The sequence below is a fragment of the Ixodes scapularis genome, unplaced genomic scaffold (genome assembly GCF_016920785.2).
Source record: "Ixodes scapularis isolate PalLabHiFi unplaced genomic scaffold, ASM1692078v2 PGA_scaffold2__306_contigs__length_199485367, whole genome shotgun sequence".
Lineage (NCBI taxonomy): Eukaryota > Metazoa > Arthropoda > Arachnida > Ixodida > Ixodidae > Ixodes > Ixodes scapularis.
In genome coordinates, this window is record NW_024609857.1 from 76021006 (window position 1) to 76041758 (window position 20753).

Genomic DNA, 20753 nt, shown 5'->3' on the forward strand with positions numbered 1-20753 from the left:
GTTATGCTGCACAAGCTCGGAGACATCATGGCCAAGGTGCTCGCAATCTGACGGAGGCTTATTGTGGAGATGATGCCGCCTAACCGAGCTTTTTGTCGTACATCAAAGGTGCCCCAGGTGGTCGAAATTAGTCCTCAGTCCTCCGCTGGGGCGTGCCAGATGCCCGTCGTTGGTCTGGCACATAAAACCCCTAAATTTGACCTGATAAGCTCGGAGCTTCAGCTTCTTAAAGGTGAAGCTTGAACGAAAATTGAAATATTCGAATTTCGTTCGGAAATGAGTCAAGCATGACGGATAATAACCGTAAATGATGATCGCACGTTTGTATTTTGAACGACTGGCTATATTTTTCGTACAAAACAGTGCAAGCGAGCAAGCGCTCGAAGAGAAGAGAACGGAGAGCGCGATGCGTCATGGGATATCCGGCGCAAACAAAAACAGAAAAAAAAAAAAGATTCCCCTTATTCATGATGTAGCAAGGCTGGCGTGGTTATGAGCTTTACCGTTGGTGACGTTGTCAGCGTTGTGGTGGTGTCAATAGTGTCAACGCGTTATAACCGAGCCGTTCGAAGTACCCGTGGGGTGACGAGCATGTGGCTGGCCCAAGGAGCATGTAGCTTCCACAGCACTGTCAGCTGAGGGGTGAACAAGGTGGGAAAAGCAACTTTTGTCCAAATTTTGAGCAACGGTCTAATCTTCTAGGGAGAGAATGGCTGTGCCTGGGTACACAAACGAGGCTTTGGTACAATGCGCGATTTGCGAGTTGAGGAAAGCTATGAAGGAAAATGTTGAATTCCAAAGAGCAGCGCTGCTCTGATGTAACCTGCTACATCTTGACGATGTAGCAAGTTCCCCAAGTTTGCTAGATTGCCTCCCAAATAGGCTCCACATGCATCCATCAGGTGCACATTAAAAGATTGTTTAATTAGCTTTAAAATGAGTTTTCTGGTGCCTTTGAACGAAAGACTGGTGTCCTTGAGGTTATGCTGCAACATGCAACACATTAAAGCTAAAAAATAAGCGCTGGAATTTCGTTTCCGTACCCCACGCCTGGCCAGCTTTTCCTCTTGGAAGCTCCCATCATGATTGTGTAGAGTTTTCCGACCAGCACGTATATCCGGCATTATTACAGCATCTATTAGAGGCTAGTTACTCCAATTCCTTTGTGTAATGGCAGCTCGCACGCGGTGGGCCCAGTGGCCACACAAGTGTTCTTTGCAGGCTCCACGGTCATTCATTAGCCTCAATGCTTCGAGGAATTCTTTCGTGGGCATATGGCCACAAGCCCTGTCAGCTGTTCTTGGAAGCTCGTCAACATGGCAGCTTCTGTGATGTAGCAATGTACAGGTACAAGCATCACAACTGCATGTTTCAGGCATGATCCACCAGGTATAGCATGCAAAAGGTGTTTGTATGTTTGATTGAAGGTCGTAAAAATTGCTGAGAAGCAACCTGTAAGCAGTGGGTGATGAAGGCACACTGGGGGCTACCAGCAAAGTGTTTTAATAATTGTAGAACTAGATTTCTTAGTTTGACCACCAAGGATGCACGATGGTACTGATGCAACGGGATGACAATCCTACAACTTTCAGTTCAAGCTCCTGGCAATCTTTCTATGTACCATATTTTCTGGGCTATAGTCCGCAGACTATATATGTTTAAAAGTTGAAAATTTTAGACTGTTGAATATCTATGCGTGTGGTCTATACAGGAATTTTGTTTTTCAAGATCATTCATTATGACGGGACGGAATTTTTAAATCGAAGAGTATGTTGATGATTCATGTACGTATAATACAAGCTTCTTTGCGACCCAAAAAAAGCAGACATTTGTCGAGGTGTGCCGTGTACGAGAAGATTTTCGTGTCAACTAAGCACCAGGTGCGGATTATCTAAGGAGAAACTTTAATTTTTGACCCTGAATTTACCCCTGGGGACTACACTAGGTGCGGACTATAGCCCGGAAAATAGGGTAGTACTGAAGGCCCCAGTCCCATGCTGACGATTTTGAGAAGGCAGTTTGCAATTGATTATCACACAAAATTTGCCAGCATATATAATACAAACTCCCAATAGATTAAAAGCTTAAAAAATTTTACTCCCCAACATGCACCATGGTATAACCATAAAGTTCAGGAAATTGGCGTGAATTTCGGTGTGAACGTCATTCTCCGGGCTCCATTTGTCGTATCTGTGGGCCACAAACATGAAGCACACAAAAGCAATACATTTTGCAGCTGGTTTCAAAGCTGCCAGTCCGAAGGCTTTGACTCACATTCGCGTCTCGCTTATGGCAAGTTCACTCTCCAATATTGATTTTTGCATCCGCATTAAAAAAAAATTTCAAATATGCTAGCTATCTATATAGCTTTATAAGCCCTGCCATTGGAAAAATGTACTCGGGAGGATTCCTGGAAAAACACCGATAAATGTGTGGCAAACATATTTGCCAGTCCAGTGGAAAAAAAATATTAACCAGGCATCCGATAAAATTTTGAACGTTTATTATGATTTCTTTCCTCATACCGTCTATGTACAGGTGGTACGGAGCTGACATACTAAGTGCTGGCACAGGTCAATGTAATGCTGCCTTTTTGACGATTCTGACATGGACAGCTAAAAAAAAAAAAAACGAACTGGAGTACCTTTCCCTTAAATTATACACCATTTCCCTTTCGTTCGTTTCAGTGTATTGCTTCTTACTTTTTTACATGATTTATCTGCCAAGCTTCCACACACGATAAAGGCTGATTTTATCTTGAGGAACCCAGAAGACTACCGTAAAGTACCAAGCATCCACCTATCTCACAATAAGTGCCCACCCCTCAATTTTGTAACATTTGGAAAATACACAAAGGACATGTTGACCTAAGAAGTGCCCAACGCCCAGTTTTACATGATTATCTCAAAATTTTGAGTGGACGCTGGCTAGGGATTTTACTGTAGCCATTCTCTTCCTCATCTTCTATCAACCCACTAAAAGGACACTAAACTCCCAAACATCTTTTTTAAGAAACAAAATAAGCTCTCCAAACAAAAATAAAACTTTTTAAGGCAACATTTATGCCACAAAACAAAATTTTAGTTGGGAGCGATTTCGACTTTTAGGTGTTTGCGATCCAGGCACCTAAAAGAAGAGATGTTTGGGAGTTTGGTGCCCCTTAAGCATCCATCCACGTGCAAACTGCTAAGTTGTTTTCTCAATATTGCCACGGTGGGAAGGAAGCCACCCGTCTCAGTTGTGTGCCGCCGTACTCTGGGCCCCCCCCTTCATCCCCTGGGGCGGTTAAAGGGGGCGGTGTAGGGCCCTCGCCGGGGAGGGCCCCGGCAAGTCGGAGCACCTCGTGCTTCTCCCTGAAGTACTGTCGGAACCAGTCAATGTGCTCCCGCTTGCGCTGGACCGAGATGTAAGGGTTCTTGGACAGGCCGACCAGCACCAGCTCCATGAAGTGGCGCACGGGGCCGGTGCGGGGAAAGTCCTCGATCAGGCCCTCCAGGAACACGTGGTCCGTGAAGGGCACCTTGGCCTCCTCTTCCAGGCCTGGGAAGACAGGAGAGAGAGTTTGGCTACATTACCTGCATCTGCAGAGATGGCGTAATGTTTGTTTCCCTTGCCAGTTTGGGTGCGAGGTAGGCACGTTTTAAATTCGATAGGATTCCTTGGTGAACCCCCTGCACTTTCATGTCTGTCTTGTCTGTCTCCAACAAAGCTGCTGTGGGCTGCTACAAAGAGACCGCTTGATCCGTGGCGCTTACACTCCACGGAAGAGGAGCTTTTTCAGATGTTGCAATCATGCCAATGAGGTGCAAGAGCGCCAGCGACGTGTGGAGGAGACTGTGGAACAACGCGAGGTGAGTTTATGTAAAGCTCGAGAGGCAAGAAGCAACGAGAAGGCCAGTGAAACAGACCAAGGCCGGCAACTTTGGCTGCAACGCGATCGCCACTCGAAATGGGGAAGACGAACATCGGCAACGAAATGGCGCAACGACAAGCAAATACAAATATTTGCTGGCCAAGATGTAGTTCCAGAAGTATTCTCCTGCGGCGTGGCGTGCAGCATGTGCAGCATGTGTGACCACTTGGGGTTCTGGTCGGACGAGTGCGCCGTGAACGACCGATTCACGGGACTCCTTTCAGCAGCATTCCCCGACAATTCAACAGACGAGTTCGTTACGTGAACAACATGCCAGTCAAGCCTCAATGTTAGTAATGTTCCCCGGCAGTCCTGCAGCAACACAGAACAAGAATCTGTGCAGTGATTTCGGCAACAATTTGTTTTTATTTCATCAGCCAATTTTCATGTAGTTCTGTAACGTCTGGCTGTAACAGCCGGCTGTAGAGGCCAGCTCTAGAGGCCGGCTGTAGCAGCCGGCTGTAACGAAAAACTGACACCAAAAAACATTATGCCCATAGGAAACCATACAGAAAGACTTTGGTCCCCTGGCAGAATTTGAACTCGCCACTTTGAGATTATGAGCCAAGAGCTTTGCCGACCGAGCTATCCGGGGCCAGTAGTCAGGCCACGCTAAAACAGTCTTTGGTGCGGCACACAAAGGAGCGGTTGTGCACTTCGTCGCGTTTCCTGTCATGCTGCACCATCCCACACCGTGTGTCAGAAATTAGAGTGAACCTTTGGTAGGCGGCACTTTTTAGATGCCCTTCACTTCTCTGGAAGGCCTATCACACATTCTGTGCTTACTAGTCTTCGTCAGCATGATCAAGCACGTATAAGTTTTTTTGTTTTTCAGTTTGTGGGCTTGTGCATGGGCTTGGTTTACCCAACTTGATGCAACCCAAAAAATTTATACGGCAATCAGTATCTGAGGAAGAAGTTTTTGCGACAAATCTTCAATACTATACAAGTGTACCCCATCAACACTAATAGAAAGAACATAAGCACCGTTTAGAATCGTGCGCACTTTGAATTTTGAAAATCAAAGATTTCATTTATGTATTGCTTGCGGATATGCGGTCCCTACTGCCTGCTCGGGTAGTGCGTAGCGATGCTCCTGTGCCACCATGGTGCTTTGGTTTTCAGGGGCTAGACTAGTATATTTTGAAATGGTTCACTGGGTCCTGAATAACAGAAACCTTGATGTAACAAAATATGTGGTATAACGACGCCTGCAATTCTTCGTACTACAACGGCGCTAGAACTAAAAACTGTCAGCCTTTCCACTCTGGTGAAGAAGGAAGACCAGCTAAGCTGTACTATGGTCAGACGACCTCAAGGGTGACTTCTTGGACGACCTCAAGGACGAAGCCTAGGGACGACGTCTAGGACGACCTCAAGGACGACGCCTCGAGAAATTCAGCCTTTCCACTCGGGTGAAAGCCACAGTAGAAAGGCTGGAATGTCATCATCTATGAGCAAGGCTGGCAAGCCGATTGTCTGGCTGCCGCCGTAGCTCATAGATGGCGGTAGCTGTCCAGAGTTTTGTGTCGACATTTCTCTGCGGGGAAACTAGCCCTTAACAGATCCTGGGGAAACTAGCCCTTAACAGCTCCGCTGTAAAAATAAGTCGGCTACAAACCAACAAGCCCATTTCGGGATGACGAAATGTTAGGCTAGGTGGCACAAGCTGCCGCCCGTTAAAAAGGGTATAGCCATTACCATCCATCTATCCATCCACAACTGCATATGGTACCGCCACGGCTCAAGTGAAAGCATATACAATAGCCGAACGATTTTTCGGACGAAAATACGGACATGCTCTATTATTCGGACATCAACGCGAAACCGTCGGTGACCTGGTGGTTGTTGTTCAGACCCATTCTTTCTGACTGTTCAATTTTTAACTTTTCTGACCTCTTTCGAATCCTGAAAAGTTGGTCGGCTACTGTAGTTGTATATGAAGGGAAAACTCGAGTATGCACTGTAACCTTTACATGCTTTTCCTCTTCAAGGATCACTACATACTATCAGACAGCATGGCAAACCAGAGGCTCGCAGCCGTCTTGGAAACGCGTAGTCTCAGATGATGCAGGAGTTCCGCACTACTAGGCTGCATTCAAAAGTGGATGAAATCCAGTTCCCTTTCCAGAACCACTCTATGGAGCCCCCTTTCGAAACGTGGCAATGGAACTGTCGAGGGTCGCCATTCTCGTTGGACGCCAGAGAGCTCACCGGCCTCGTTGTTGATGGGGAAGGTCCAGAGCTTGCCCTGCTCGGTCCACAGGATCATCTCCTCATAGGCATTCCTCGGGGGAGGGGTCGCCAGGAGCCGCAACTCCCGTTGCTGCAGCCTCTCCCAGGTCTCCAGGCGGGGGGCATCTGCGACGGAGCCAACTCAAACTTTGAGATCTCGAGGAGCCCCCATCTGCCTCAAGCGGCAACCTGGGAACTTCTCCCAGTCTCGGCACCAATGCAATGCGGACCTTGCAAACATTAATGAGAATACTAGGGAGTGTTTGGTGCATAGTTATGGATCGGTGAGTGGCTCAGGTCTGCTAAGGTATCGCTTAAACTGCAGAAACACTTCACTTAGAGACAGGGACAGACGAGGAAATTTGAGAGCTTGGGGAACGTTTTGACAAACCCAGTTGGAGAACTTGCACAGTAGAGTAGGGGTTCCTAGATGCACAGGGCTGCTTCGGGGTGCCCCCAAAGCTTTTCAAGTGCCCATGTTCCCTTTATTGTCACCAACTCTGTGATTGGATGTAATTATTTAGTCAATGTCCTCAAGGTGGAGACGATTTACACGAAGATAAATTGACCTTCACCCGAAATGAGGCGCAATTCTCGCCTTCCAGGCAACTGGTGTGCTGCTGAAATATACCACCTGCTGACAATGTAATGGTATGTTCCAGAACACACGTACAGTAATCCCTCATTATAACGAAATCACTTTTTTCAAATCATTGCTTTTATCGAAGTTCAACGTGGCCCCGACCAAAATGCACACATTTTTAACCTGGTTATTCGAAGTGTATCTGCTGCCGATCACGCTCATTACGAAGGCTTAAGTGCCGAAAGCATGCAAGCCTGCACGGAGACCTTTGCGTTCCCTCCCTCTTCTGCACCGAAGGGCAAGGGAATGCAAGCAATAATTAAAGAAAAAAAAATCAATGATTACATTTTTAGGAACATGTTATGCACCGCGATGGACGTCTGGTAGAGAGTGTAAAGTGATAATTAGCAGATTAATTATCTAAAGTCTGCCAACGAACTTTAAATATTCCCCTCAGCTGGCACACTTTAATTATAAAATTCGTGCCAGTTGTGAGAATTCAAACAACAAAATTCTGCTCCGCACTATTCTCTGGCAAAGTTAAGCTGTGAGGAGACAAGAAACTGAAACAAGACGCAAAATCAGCAACAGCCTTCACAGCAAGCCATTGAATCGCCATTAGCCGGTAAGGGTCAAATGACCGTAGGAAAGGCCCACCATACTCTGCTTTGTGCACTCTTTCTATGTTGGCTTTGGTATGGGTTTAGACTAGACAAGCTAACTTCGCCTGAGGCTGGGGCAGAGCATAATCTAGTCGGAATTTTAGCAACTGCTACGGCATAATTGAATGATGCGGAACAAACTTCGAATTGGGATGTGCCAGCTGAAGCTAATATTTAGAAAGTTCAGTAACGGATATTGGGTAACTAATTTGCTAATTATCACTTTACACTCTCTACTTGATGTCTGCCACGCTGGAAAACGTTATTCTGAGGAAATCGGTTTTCTATTTTCAGTGTCTTTTTCTTAAAATTTATTTACCATCTTAGAAAAAGCATTTTGTATGTGGCATATCATTAATTTGTCCAATCCTCGGACCGGTGTTTAAGGTAGGGAGAAATAAAACTGCAGCTTTTAGGAAAAGTCCCGCAAACCTTTTTCCTGACGTTCGTTGGAGAAGATGTTGAGCCGCACGCCAGAGCCAAGGTCCATCTTTTCCTCGGAACTAAATGCGAGAAAAGAAAAATTGTTTATTCATTTAGGATAGATACGCACACCAATCTTAGATGAAGTGTGAAAAGGTTTAAAGACATAAGCAGACACGTTTCTATCAGCACTACAAAGAGAAATAAGCGAGTGCACAAATAGGCAAGGTGAATTTAAAAAAAACGTTCGAAATTAGAATATTCAATGTTGAAATTTGGTCCAGGGACAGAGGTGTGATTTTTTTTTTGGAGGTGAAGAATGGAAGTTAAAAAGCAGAGTTGCACAAGCAACGAGATATTTTATAAAAATATTCCAGGCCTCAAATCGACACAAAAAATGTTGAAGTATGAGCACAAGTAATTATCCTCCCTTTCGTTTCCTCAACAGCCCAGCCATGCTTAGAGCAACAAACTGCACCTCTTGTCTTCGGCCTAGCGCTCCCACTAGGCAAGAGGGGAGATAAATATTACTGCTTCCTGTCGGCTGCAATTAATGAAAGGTCTTCACGTCAGAATGTAATGTGCAGCCTGTGAGCCCCAGTTTTGGCCACCCTTGTTCTAGCGGCTGTGGCTTTGAAATTTTAAAAACTTCTGAACAGCCTTTGATGTTACTACCGCAGTATCTCGAGCCATCGCCCACCCCCCTTTTTGGGTGAATATCGATTTCCAAGAAACCGCAGAATGATCGCCCACCCCTACAAATACCCCAACACAAACTCTACGATCTGCAAACAGTCATCCTACCCGAATAATGTGGTTGCAGTTCAGGGATCGCGAGGTCAGCGAACGCCCCATATTCTGGAGGCTGGAATGTAACTGCAGAGTGTAAACTCAAAGATGTAAGGACAAAGTCCGTTTCCACCGAAATAAGGTCAGCACGAACCCGCTCCTTCTCCCGGATTGTCGCGACCGTGGTTGATAAGGTTCTGCAGTGTTTAAGACAAAGTCAACGAGTAAGTAAAGAGTTGCTGGAACACCACAAACAGACATTTGTAGAGGTCCCATTTCGAGCTCAGTGTTCATTGTGCCGTCCACGCCACGCAGCAACGGCGCCTCGACCCGCGTTGATAGTACGCCGTGCACAGATGAATGCGTGTATGCACCAGACAAAGTTCCACAAAAGCCTTCCCTGTGATTGATAACGAGCCCAACTTGGCCCGACGCCAAAGTATTTGCCAACACGCTCTCCGGCTTTCCAGCATCGCTCTTCTTCGCTTCTTGCGCCTGCCCGCTCGCTGTGCCTGGTTGTTTTTTCCATTTTCTTGTTGACTCTCTTTTTTATTTTCTTAACTAACGAAGGCAACATAGCGGTGTTAGAAATGTTCACAGAACAAACGTTTGTGCTGTGTGCCGATCGGCGGTGTTCATCGCGCATATGCACGGAACGGACTTTGCGATAGTAAAACCTTCTTCCGTGAGCATTTCTTGCACAAAACAATGAAACTAATTTGAGTTTTAAGTTTAATGTATCTCTCGTATAGCCACACTATATATGTACAGAAAAATGGGCTTTTAGCTTTTTCAAAACTTTTTGCACTTGCCCACCGAGACATGGCCCACCCCACATTTTTAAGGAATTTCAGGCCACAGGGGGTGGACGACGACTTGGGATGTTACGGTAAGCAGGGAGTGTAGTAGAGCAATTGCAACGTTTGTTCCAAGTGCCACAAAGCTGCACGCAACTCTAGCTTTGACCTTTCAACACAAACAGTTCCTAGCGTTATAAAAGCAGGACACCTGCAACGACTATACTAGGCATCGACTATTTATGCCACGTTGTCGAGGCTAGCGGAGCCTTCGCGGCGCTCCAACTCCGTCGAAGCTAGTTGCAAAAGCGTGTGCGAAAGGGACGCAAGACGAAGCCAAGTGCTCTTGCAGCAGCGCGGGGGTGCAGCAGCATGGAAGCTACACTGGCCTCGACAATGTAGGTAGCAGTAAATAGTCGACGCCAATTATAGCCGCGGCCGAGAAGACGCAATGGTCATCCCGAGTGCAACGGGGCAACTTCTTTTGCAAGCAGTCTCTGCGTGGGAAAATACGAAATGCCTGCTGGCCAGAAAGGGGAACTTCAAAAAGGGCAAGGGCTTGCACTGACCCCTCAGTGGGGATGACCCTCTTGCGCGACCCCCTCTCGTCCCTGCCGACGGCCTGAGCGAGGGCGTCGATGGTTCCCGGCAAGACCGGAGTCCCGAATGCGGCTCCGTCCTCGGCGACACCGCGCCGGGTCATGCCAGTAGGACGCTGGCCGCTCTTTCGTCCGCTCCGCCGGTCCACCTTCATGCCCACAAAGAGGTCGCTGGAAGGGCAAGACCATAGAGTTAACGTTACAACCTTGAGATAAAGGCTGCAACAATGGGGCTGCTACGAAAATGGAACGGAATATTGGACAGGGAGGAAGACGGAGTTCTGCCTTCTGTCTGCGAGAAGTAGGATGCTCTTCTGCGTGACACTAAAGGTCGGTTCAGACATGTGCATTTGAGTGTGCTCGACTACATTACGAGTGTGTTCCGCTTCGACGTGTTGTGCGGACCTTGACTGCTATAGCAACTGTCTGACTGTAAGCAGGCTTAGCTGGCGATAGGCCTACCAGCACTAAAGGTCTGAGGTCTGTCTATGCTTTGTTCTTGTATGAACTTCAGGTGTGGTGCCACCGACAGAGGAACAGTCTTGGTAGGTATGCATGCCACTCCTCGTGTCGTCCGAAGAAAAACAAAGCTATACTGTGACATTAGGTGTTTAAACCTGACCAATTTTATTTTTATACTTAATTGACAGATGCTACTCCTTCTCATAAAAGGTCTCATGGAACCGGGCTTTAAGAAACAGTACAATCAACCCAACCGCATTTGTCAACACAAGGAAAAACAGCATCGAGCAAAACAAAAAAGGGAACAATAAAAACAAAAGTGCATTTTGGGAACCATATTTACACAACATAGTATATTATGTATGTTTAAGAAATATGCCAAGAAATACTTTAAACGAGGAATAATTGTTGCACCACAAGGAATTATGCAAAGACGAGGGAAGACTATGGCGTCATGTTCATCATAAATGAATGCAATTTTGTTGAAACAACAAAAAAAAGCCTCGCTTTGAACGATTTAAAGATACGGCATCGGCAACATGTAGTGAACACCCCCCTCAAGTGACTAATTGATATGCCACACAAGGCAATGGCACACGAATTTTGTGGCTTGGCTTAAGATATACTAGCAGCACACACTACTGCTTTGTTCATTCCAATGTGCAGTCTGCATTGTTTGCATTGCTGTAAGAATATGTTGCGAATTGGATATGAAATGCAATTTCATATGGATTGGCGTGCTTGCAAGCTCCCATTATGTACACCTGACTAACAGTTAAACACACACTTTTTAATTTAGTCATCAACTAGCCTCAAATATCAGCCGAACAATGACCCTGCCTTCAAGTGACCCGAGTAAAAGTGTGCACGCAACCGACGCAAGAGGTTTCTTTCCCGAGCCTCCAATGTTAAAAGAAAACGGGAGATCTCACCCCAGGTGTGCCTTGCTCTTGTCGTCGGCGAGGTCCCCTCCTGCATCCTTTTCCTCCTTGTGTAGCCTTAGCTTGGAGAGGAGTTCGGACTCTGTCTGCTCCTGGTCTCCACCCAGACTGGCAGCCACCTCCTTGACCGCCTCCACCATCTGCTGCTCGAGCCCTTTGGTCCTGGACAGCACACGTTGCTCGTCAAGAGGCATCTAAGACGGCATAAGAGATCACACAGCTCAGACAAGACAGCCTAGGGCTGTTTGGACTTGGTGTCCATTAAAGGTCAAATGTGTTGAGTCGGAAATGTTTGACTAAAAGGCGGCCAGTGGGCCGAGATAAGGACGATTGACTGCTTATGTCTTTGCTGTAGCGTAGTATGACACGCCTGGGCCGGTTTGCTGGTGAAAAAAGTACCTGGCCTTTCAGCCATTCCTGCTCAACAGATGTAAGCCTTGCCTGTCATTTTCTTTATATCTCGATTAACGTGACCTTCCCAGAAATAAATTTTCATGCCACTTATAAAGTATACAAATGCGATTCATTTCACTTACATTTGAAGCCTGTTCACGTTCCTTTGGCACACAAAATCGGACTCGAATAATTAAGGCAAGAACGGACTTATGGCAGCCATTTTCCTGGGATGCTAGGTGCCTGTGATTTCTTGTCCCCATGGAGCTCGTCACATGATCTCAAAATCCCTCTTGCAGCTGGTTTAACCGTCAGGAAAAATACCCGCATTCTCCAGCACAACGGTCCTGGAGACTTTAACGTGAAGTGTCGTGCGGGGATGGTTCTGCAAGGCTTGACAAGTATTTGTATACAATCCGCCAGAAGTAGATGTCGAGCATTACTTATGAGCAGGGTTCCGTGTTTTCGTACAAACGAAAAACTCAGAAAAATACCTGCCGGTCAAATTTTCGTGAATTCGGATTTATTATATAAACTCTGAATTTCGAGGTCACTTTGTTTCAAAGAAACGAAAGGGAAAAGTCTAATCTACAAATAGGTTTGGTACAGGGTTAGTCAGTGATCTTGCGTAGAGGCCACTCCAGTTTCCTTTCAAATCTCAAATCGTTGACAAAATGGTGTACACCGTTTATCTCCTCAGAGGTTTGTTCAGGATGGGTCATTGTCCTTCTGCGCCATGACAAAAGTCACTGTTCCAGTTTCACGTTTGCACCCTACAATTTTGGCTTCCTAGAGGGCGGAGAGGTGTTACGTTTCTTCGTTAAGAGGATTAAATGTAGCGAGTTCGTTAAGAAGGAAGGGTTTATGTACAATATTTACATGTTCGTTCCAGTTGCTGCCGGAGTCACCATCGATTCCTCCGTTCTCCTCGTCGTCTATATATTTTCTCGTTACATCTTCTTCTTTTTGCAATAATTATTTAACAAGAGGTTCTGTTTTATAAGACAGAAAGCTATAAACTCATACATTTCATTGGAGAGGTAGGGGGCAGCTGAAATCACTTCAGCACTCCACTCCACGCAGCAGTTGGAGTGGTGGAATGGAATGGGAAGGAAATTACTTTCCAAGCGACTGTCAAGGAGTTTCTTGATTTTAAATTATCAACATCTATTGAAGCAACAATTTTTTTGAAGTATAGTAAGTTTAATTTAGGACAGCGTCATACCAATGGCGAGGGTGCCAACGCCGAATCCAGCTGGAGAAATATTATTTGATACAAGTGAGTTTTTATAAATTTGGTGCGCTTTTGTATGTCCGAATATTTTTCTTTTTGTTTTAAATCCTGAACAATTGGGAACACAGCTATATTAAACTCCGAATTTCCTAAAATTGGAAGACTAACAAAAATAAACTCGGAAAGACTCCGAATGCTGCACACGAAATGAAGTTTAAAAAGTACCCTCCGGATTTTATCAAGATAAACTCCGAAAATACGGAATCCTACCTATGAGTCGGGTTCTGTGTTTTCAAGTGTATTATTTTTTTTGGAAACAGCGTTTTTCTGTGCTCATTTTCAGTGCCAGGCAAGAAATCAGTGTTTATTGGGGCTTATGTTATAAAACAACTGCATATTTATAAACTTGTGACCCCAAATGATCCCCCCCCAACCCCACGTGTCCTCTTTTTTTCCAAGGTCCACGGAACTTACCCCTGTGACCCAAATATCCTTAAGCAACGTCATCCTAATACCGAGAACAAAAGGAGATGGTGCAAGGGATGTGGTTCAAAGAAAGAAGCAACCTTACGAACAGTTAGTATGGGTTGTGTTCAGGCTAAAAACAAAAAGCCGCAGAAAACATTTTCTACCCCCAAGCCCATGGAGTTTCCTATTGGAGATAGCTCCAGTTTGGGGTTTTTCAGTTTTCCCCCCGATTCTGAGAAAACCACTTTGTGGGTTATTTATAGAGGTTTATCGGTATTTACCGAAAACAAGGGGTCCTACCTATGAGCTCGATGGGGAGTGTAATTGATGCCAGGGTGTAAGATGAAGCGTTAAAGAAATGACTGCAGCTTCTGTTCCCGGATTCTGGCCTCCCAAGCTACCAGCTGGGATCATTATGGCATACCTGCCAAGTCTCCTGCATGACTTGGGAGACTCCACAATTTTGACTAATTCGTACGGTTGTTTGATTGACAAAAAAATCTCCCAGAAAACGCGTATCCTCCTCCCCGCTTAAACAAGCAGTTTTTGCTGTCGCAACAAAAGGCTGCAATGATAGCGAGGCCCGGCTGTATCTCGGTAGCATGAGCAGGGCAATGTAAGTGTAATGAAGTTGTCTTCATGTGAATTTGTAATCAATACTATTTCATTTTAAAAAACCGCCATCCCCTCCCCCAGCTTAGGAATTCTCCCGGATTTGGTTTCTCCGAATTTGGCAGTATGCTAGGGAGAGCTAGACTTTTCACGAAACCAGGATTACAACCCGTAGAACCCTGCCTTACCAGTGACAGTTTCTGAAAACAAAAGGACATAAATCTATGGGTGAGAAACAAAAGCTCACAAATCTTGACCTCCGGAACTCATCAACACTGAAGGCATAGACTGAATGAAACTTCAAACTCTGTGTGACCCCGCCAGGCACGTAGCCAGGGGGGGGGCCCCCCCCCCCCCCCCACTTGAAATCTTCCATTTTGCTGGGGCCTCCCCTCCCCCTCATACAGCATTTCGTCATGAGCGGCCCGCCCCCCCCCCCCCTTTCCCCTCCCCTTGAAACAGAATCCTGGCTACGTGCCTGGACCCCACAAATACTTTTATGCAATAATATGGTCAATGTTTTTCCAATGTAAGAAAAATTATACGGACAAATTATAGTTATTTATTAAAGTCACTCCACCTTTTTCGCCTGTGTTCTGAAAAACCTGCTGTACCGTAGAAGATTTGCTTGCTTGACACGGCATTCGTGGAAAAAAAATGCTGGTAAACGTCCCAGAAACTCACTTTGCGGCAGCTTCTCTCAATTCAGGCTTCTTTGGCCGTCCTGGCTTGGCCAATTTGAAGGAAATACTTGAGGGGTCCGAGCTTGACACCGATTCAATCTATGAAAGTAGAGGGTGAAAGTCAGTGGTAAAGTAAGTCGCACAAAGATGACACAGGTTACGAAGGCACCATGGAGTTGTAACGTTTCAGCTTAATCCTTTGTCGCAAGTGACCATTGAAGCAATGTGTCAGCAAACATGCATAGCATACCAATAAACTTCCTACAACCTTGCGTTTACAAGAGCCGGTTTTTCACCAAATAACCCGAGGTTGAGACAGTCTTTAAAGGGCAACTCCAGTTGAAAATGAAACCAAAATGAAAGACTGGTATCGTTTTAGTGGCACAAATATGACCACAGCTAAAGTTGAGGCTTGGGCGAGTTGGTGCATACTTCGGAAATTAAAAACAGCGCGGAAAGACGAGGACCAGACAAAGAAGTGACACGGACGTAGCGCTGTGAAAAAATAATAATAATGAAATGCGCCATGACACAGCCGTACAGAGTATGTGCCAAAAATCGAGCAGTCACGGAACTAGAAAATTCATCTCTTTGCCTGATAGGGCCACAGAAGGACTGCTTACACATGCTGCACCCAGCCTCGCTATCTCAACAGCCTCTAGAATTTCCCGAGTAAGCTGGTCTCTATGACGCTTAACAACCTCACACCGTTGGAAGTCGGGAAGGCAACCACAGTCGCGGCAAAGAATGCCCAGGTGACCAGACACGGTTGTGGAGACACTGTAAGCGTGCTCTCTCAACCTCGACCACAGCCGAAATATTATGTCATAGTGAAGCCGCATACTCCACTAAAACCGATTTTAAAGATGCGACCAGCTGCTTTTTAGCGGGCGGCAAGTGGGTTGCGGGTGCAGCACCCTTGTGATGTCATGTCGCAGTGGAGGTGCGGTTCATTGGTTGTACCGCATACCATAACACCCTTGTGACGTCACGTTGCGGTCATATGGCTGATGATCAGTGTTGCCATGCCTCTAGCAGATAGTTTAGGTTTTGCCGTAGACGCCCGAAACCAAACTTTGAGCCGCAATATTAATAAAACTACAATATTGGAAAAAAAAAAATTTTAGTTTAAGGACACTGTTTTAGCTGAAAACAGTCGTAATCCCGAATTAAAAAATATTGGCCGGGGTTGCCCTTTAGGGATCTGGGTATCTGTAGCTGTGTTCCCACCTGAGCACAAGCTTTATGAGACTGTCGCTGCACATGAGGTCATGGCAAACTTCTATGGTGTTAATTATACACTATTGAACTTGCCGCTTTCACCGTGCACTAATTTATGTTTTTTTTTAATTTGGGATTACGATTGTTTTCAGCTAAAGCAATGTCCCTAAATTACAAAGTAGAATTTTTTTTTTGCGACGTCACCTTGCTGCAGCGGTACAACCAATCAGCCGCAGCTCCACCGCGAAGTGATGTCACAAAAGCGCTGCGCCAGTGTTCCTTGGCTAAAAGCTGACCTGCTTGCTGCCTGCTAAAGAGCAGCTGGTTGCATCTTTAAAATCGGTTTTAGTGGAGTATCCGGCTTCACTTTGATGTAAGATCTCGGCTGTGGTCATATTTCGTGTCACTAAAGCAATACCAGTAGTTGCCCTTTAACCCCTTGCCTACTCATTATTTTCTTGAAGGAATATACAGCAAAACTTTATTTTAAACAAGCAATTTGCATTAAAATAAGCTTGATTTCCAGGTGTGGCATCTTGCTTGAAATTAGTACTTCTGGTCCTCTTCAGTAGTTCTTCACAGCGTGAGAGCATTGAAAATATTCAGGAAGGTGGAGAGCAACCTTGCACTGTCCACATTCTGATGTTGTTTCACTCTATTTCTTGTTGGCTCCGCATACAATGCATGCCCGTGTCGGGTTCTTCGTCGTCAGATATGCCTAAGCATTCATCACTTCCAAAAAGAAGTTTTTGGATCTCTTCGTCGGGTGGAACTCCGCGCCGAAGCCATGCTGTTTTGGCGCAAATGCTTACCCAGCGCACTTTTTTTTTTCTTGGCTGTATGGAGCGCTTTTTCTCTGTTGAACAGCAACACAAAAAAGCAAAGAACAATGGGTGGTGCTGCCATCTGTTGGAGAGCGCGCTTAACAAGCACCGAAACCGAAACACGAGTCACACTCGTGATTGGGCGTCATGGTCCGTAAAGGGTGGCACAACTGACACTTGCTATTAGTAGTCAAGGGGTTAAGCAGACATGCATCCTACAAGCAATGTGGCAACAAGCTCTCAGGCAATCACAGAGATGCCCTAAAATAACTGTCTTGTTTACACAGATTTTATAAACGAAAGGTTCTGAGATGAAGAGTTCGAAACAATAATTCCCAGAAATCGGCTCAGCAATGCCAACTTCAAGGCTCAGTTTCGCCAACTTTGCAGTGGCATGTCTTTTTGTCTTTCCTCTTGTCTCTGCGAACGGCTATAAATTGCTGTTCCCTTCCAAATAACCTCCGCTGTGTTTGAGATTTTGTGTCGTCCACAATTTTATTTCTCCTTTTCTCAGGGTTTAGATTGTGATAATGCCAACTTCATTTATTGTATTCATTACAAACCATGTTCGCTGCAATGGCTGTCTATGCAAAATCATTTATTTATCATACATTCTTTTTAACCTCTGAAATGTTCTTGCATAGGAGCAGGGCGGATGTAGCTCAAGCTCCGACGAGGGCACCCTAGCGGCAAACGGGTCAGCTTCTGCGTTGGCTCTGCGTTGTAGCTGCAGTAGCGGGTAAGCGCTGTAGTTTCTGAGATGGCTATGCCGCACCAAAAAAGCCACAACAATTGCTGCATAGGCGGCTGCAACAGTATGTACAGAGCGTGACACTGCTAGCGCAAACAAGCGATTGCCGGTTTTTCCAATTTTTCTTTTTGAAACCAGGAGATGTCATCCAAGTTATTATTGCTACGGAAAGAGCTCATTTAGTTCTATAATGTAAGCGATAACATTTCATGCTCGCTAATACTATTTAGAAGTAAATTGCGAAAATGTGCCGATGTCATGTTCGCGCTAACAGTGTCGCGATGTGTACAAAGATGAGCATGGCACAAAGTTTTATGGCTTCCTTTCGAAGCCGTACATGGCAGAGCGCCACACGACCTGGGTAGGACTTGTGCGTCGATGCAAGTAAGTGGCGCTTCACCTTGCAGTTTGCGCTTTTCTTTAAGCTGCTGAAAAATAATATAATTAGCTTGTTCTAGCAACAATGGAACAACATGAACACCTAGAACTAACTCCAAAATGTGCAGACAACACTTCACCGGGAACGAGAAGTGGAACGAGATTGCCCACCGAAGCTGCAACCCACTCTTGGATGAGTTTGTCAGCCTACAGAAAGAAAGTAGTGCTGGAAATTGCGGAATGGCACGAAAACAATCGCCTGGTTGTTGTCAAGCTGATTCAGAAAGCAATAAACCTACATTATTAGTGCAGTCCACTCAATCCCAACTAAGAAAACTCTCTTATGTACTTACGCGAAGCTCAACATATTTTGTGGGTGCACTCAATTTCGTCTGCGGAGTACAGTGCACTGTGACATCCACTTGTCCGTCAAAACGGACCTCCTTCACTTCGTACACATGGCCAGATTCGTGACGGAGTTTTTCCTTTGTCATATTGGCACCACAGAAGCTTTCCAGATTTGTAACCGCCTTAAACCCTGTCGTAATCACAATGGTGACACTGTCCGCTGTGCTGTTCATTGCCATGGCTTCCCGGTGATTCTGCGCCGGCCACCGCTAGGTGGCGGCAAACAATAGGCAACCGCCGCGACGCAGCTGGCTCGCCCTTTTCCTATATGACCTATTCATGTAACAGTGCTTGTGACTGCAGTAGCCTACGCCAACAGATTGTGTGTTGTAACCTGCTTACATCACATAATCACCATCACTGTATTCCGTTCACCCCTATGCTGAGACTGGTGGAAGCTACACCCTCATTGGCCCAGTCATACGCCTCTCTTTTGTCATGTCAACACGCTATCGCCCATAACCACATCCAGGGAGCCGGGTCAAGTAATTGAAGGGGGCGGCTGATTGGTTCGGCGGGCACATAGCTCCCACTCTGGTCTCAGTTTATAGGGTGAACGGAGTATAGACGCGGTAAGGTATGAAGGCTCTCTAAAGGCTGTTATCCTCAGACGTACAACTAGCAGACGCGGCATTGCGCAGAGCATACAGATGGTGATTGGTCTCAGATATTGAGTTCCTGCTCGCCGGCCAATGAAAAGCGTGCGTTCTGTGCTACGCTGCGTTCGCTGCGCACAATGTCAGAGTATTGGCCTCGAGACCCAGATTGAATTGTGTGGAAGTGTGCTTTTGTTCATCCATGGTTCTCTATGAGGCACGTGTTGATTCCATCTGTCCACAATGCGGGTGGAGACAAGGCACCCACACTAACGGCACAGAGCACGGGCAAGGGTGCTGAGCACGAGCTCCTAGCAATTGACTCCAGTAGGTGAGCGCTGCATTGTCGCCTCCCATGGCTTCGGCCTTGCGTGCGTAGCATTCGTTTTGCTCCAAGTAAAAGTAAAACAAAGCATAGTTCTGCTTTTCACCATATGAGCCGTGTCGATCGAATATCGAGGCGAATAACAGAGCGGCAACGCGGACCGCCATGGCACGGGTTGCTGCCTTTCTACAGTACAGTGGCTCTGTGAACATTACTATTTCTTGAAGTTTTATATGTGCTACGTTCGAAAACGAACCATGTTTTCCTGGCGGATAATTTTCTTTTTTGATGCCACACCGGCAAAACAACACGAACAGCGGGGAGATGTCGAGCCAATGCCCACCTTCATGTCAGTAAGTAAAGCGGACAGCTTATCCATGGCCGCTTTTTTAGCTTGATCAGGTTCCTTGACTGTCTGGTCGGGCTCATCGGGAGTCTTGGAAGACGACGAGCAGTGCCTCGGCAGCGCCTTGTAGGCGCACCTGGCACGCAGCGTGCACCGCAGAACGCCCAGCATCGCCCTGAAACAACATGTCGCGAGCCAACTGTATTAGACAATTATGAACGCGGATACTCAGAGCCTCGATGTGTAATCGAGCGAAACAAGCTCTATGCTGCAGAAATATTTAAATATATAAAAGGGAGGCATATTTATAACCGTGTTTAATACCTCTGAGCCGAAGCAATGTGAGCGCACATGGACGTCGCCATGTTGAGACAATAGGTTCGCAGCGTTTGGGTCGGGTTGGCGTTTGGTAGCTGGTCGCTCTTAAAAGCTAGATTAACATTTAAAATATTGTAATCATTTAAGTAAGAATATATAATATTTAGTTCTTATTATAAAAGATTATGTTCGCAGAAAAAAGATGTTTGTACTGCGAGGCTTCTATTGTTCTCACTGGCGGTCCCAACATCAATTTGCTTCATTATCAAATAAAAATTTCCACAGAAAGAAAAAAAAAACGAGTTTAAAAGTTTTAATAATACCCTAATAATTTATGCCCTAGGATGGCCTATGCATCCAAGGAGGATAGAAGGGTAGGAGAGGGCATGACGTCAGGCGCGTAGCCTCCACAAGCCATGCTCGCTTGACGCCTCGCCTCTTTCTCATTTCCATTTCGCACGGGACATGTCACGCGCATCAATCACCAGAGAGATCTGCGGTCACGTTGGGCACAATATCGTTTAAACTTTTTATGACTAGCCTTTACCAATATTTACCATTTGATTCTAATCACTCAAAAGTAATTCAGAGGGGCATTGCCTCTGCATGCCTGAGGGCTGGCTTAACGAAGTCTTGCCCACATAAGATAGAAGACAGCTTTAGGTTGCAGGTATTGAAGCTAGAGGAAGGAGGCTTTCCACCTACGCTTCTTGTGGGGGTGGCAGAGGGTCTGATAAAGAAACTTCGGGGAGGATATGGTGTTTTAGGAGAGAAGCCAAGGCGTAGGCCAGT

General features: G+C 45.9%; 1 protein-coding gene across 1 annotated transcript; it reads right to left on the minus strand.

The window, feature by feature from the left end:
* Positions 1-2486: 2486 nt before the first annotated feature.
* On the minus strand, positions 2487-20015 carry LOC8050540 (28S ribosomal protein S31, mitochondrial). The gene is given in 9 exon segments (XM_029995615.3): positions 2487-3267; positions 3269-3540; positions 6128-6274; positions 7826-7896; positions 9972-10172; positions 11396-11566; positions 14796-14893; positions 19641-19818; positions 19968-20015. Coding segments are annotated over 9 exon segments (1212 nt in total). The 5' UTR covers positions 20009-20015; the 3' UTR covers positions 2487-3234.
* Between the last annotated feature and the right edge of the window lie 738 nt (positions 20016-20753).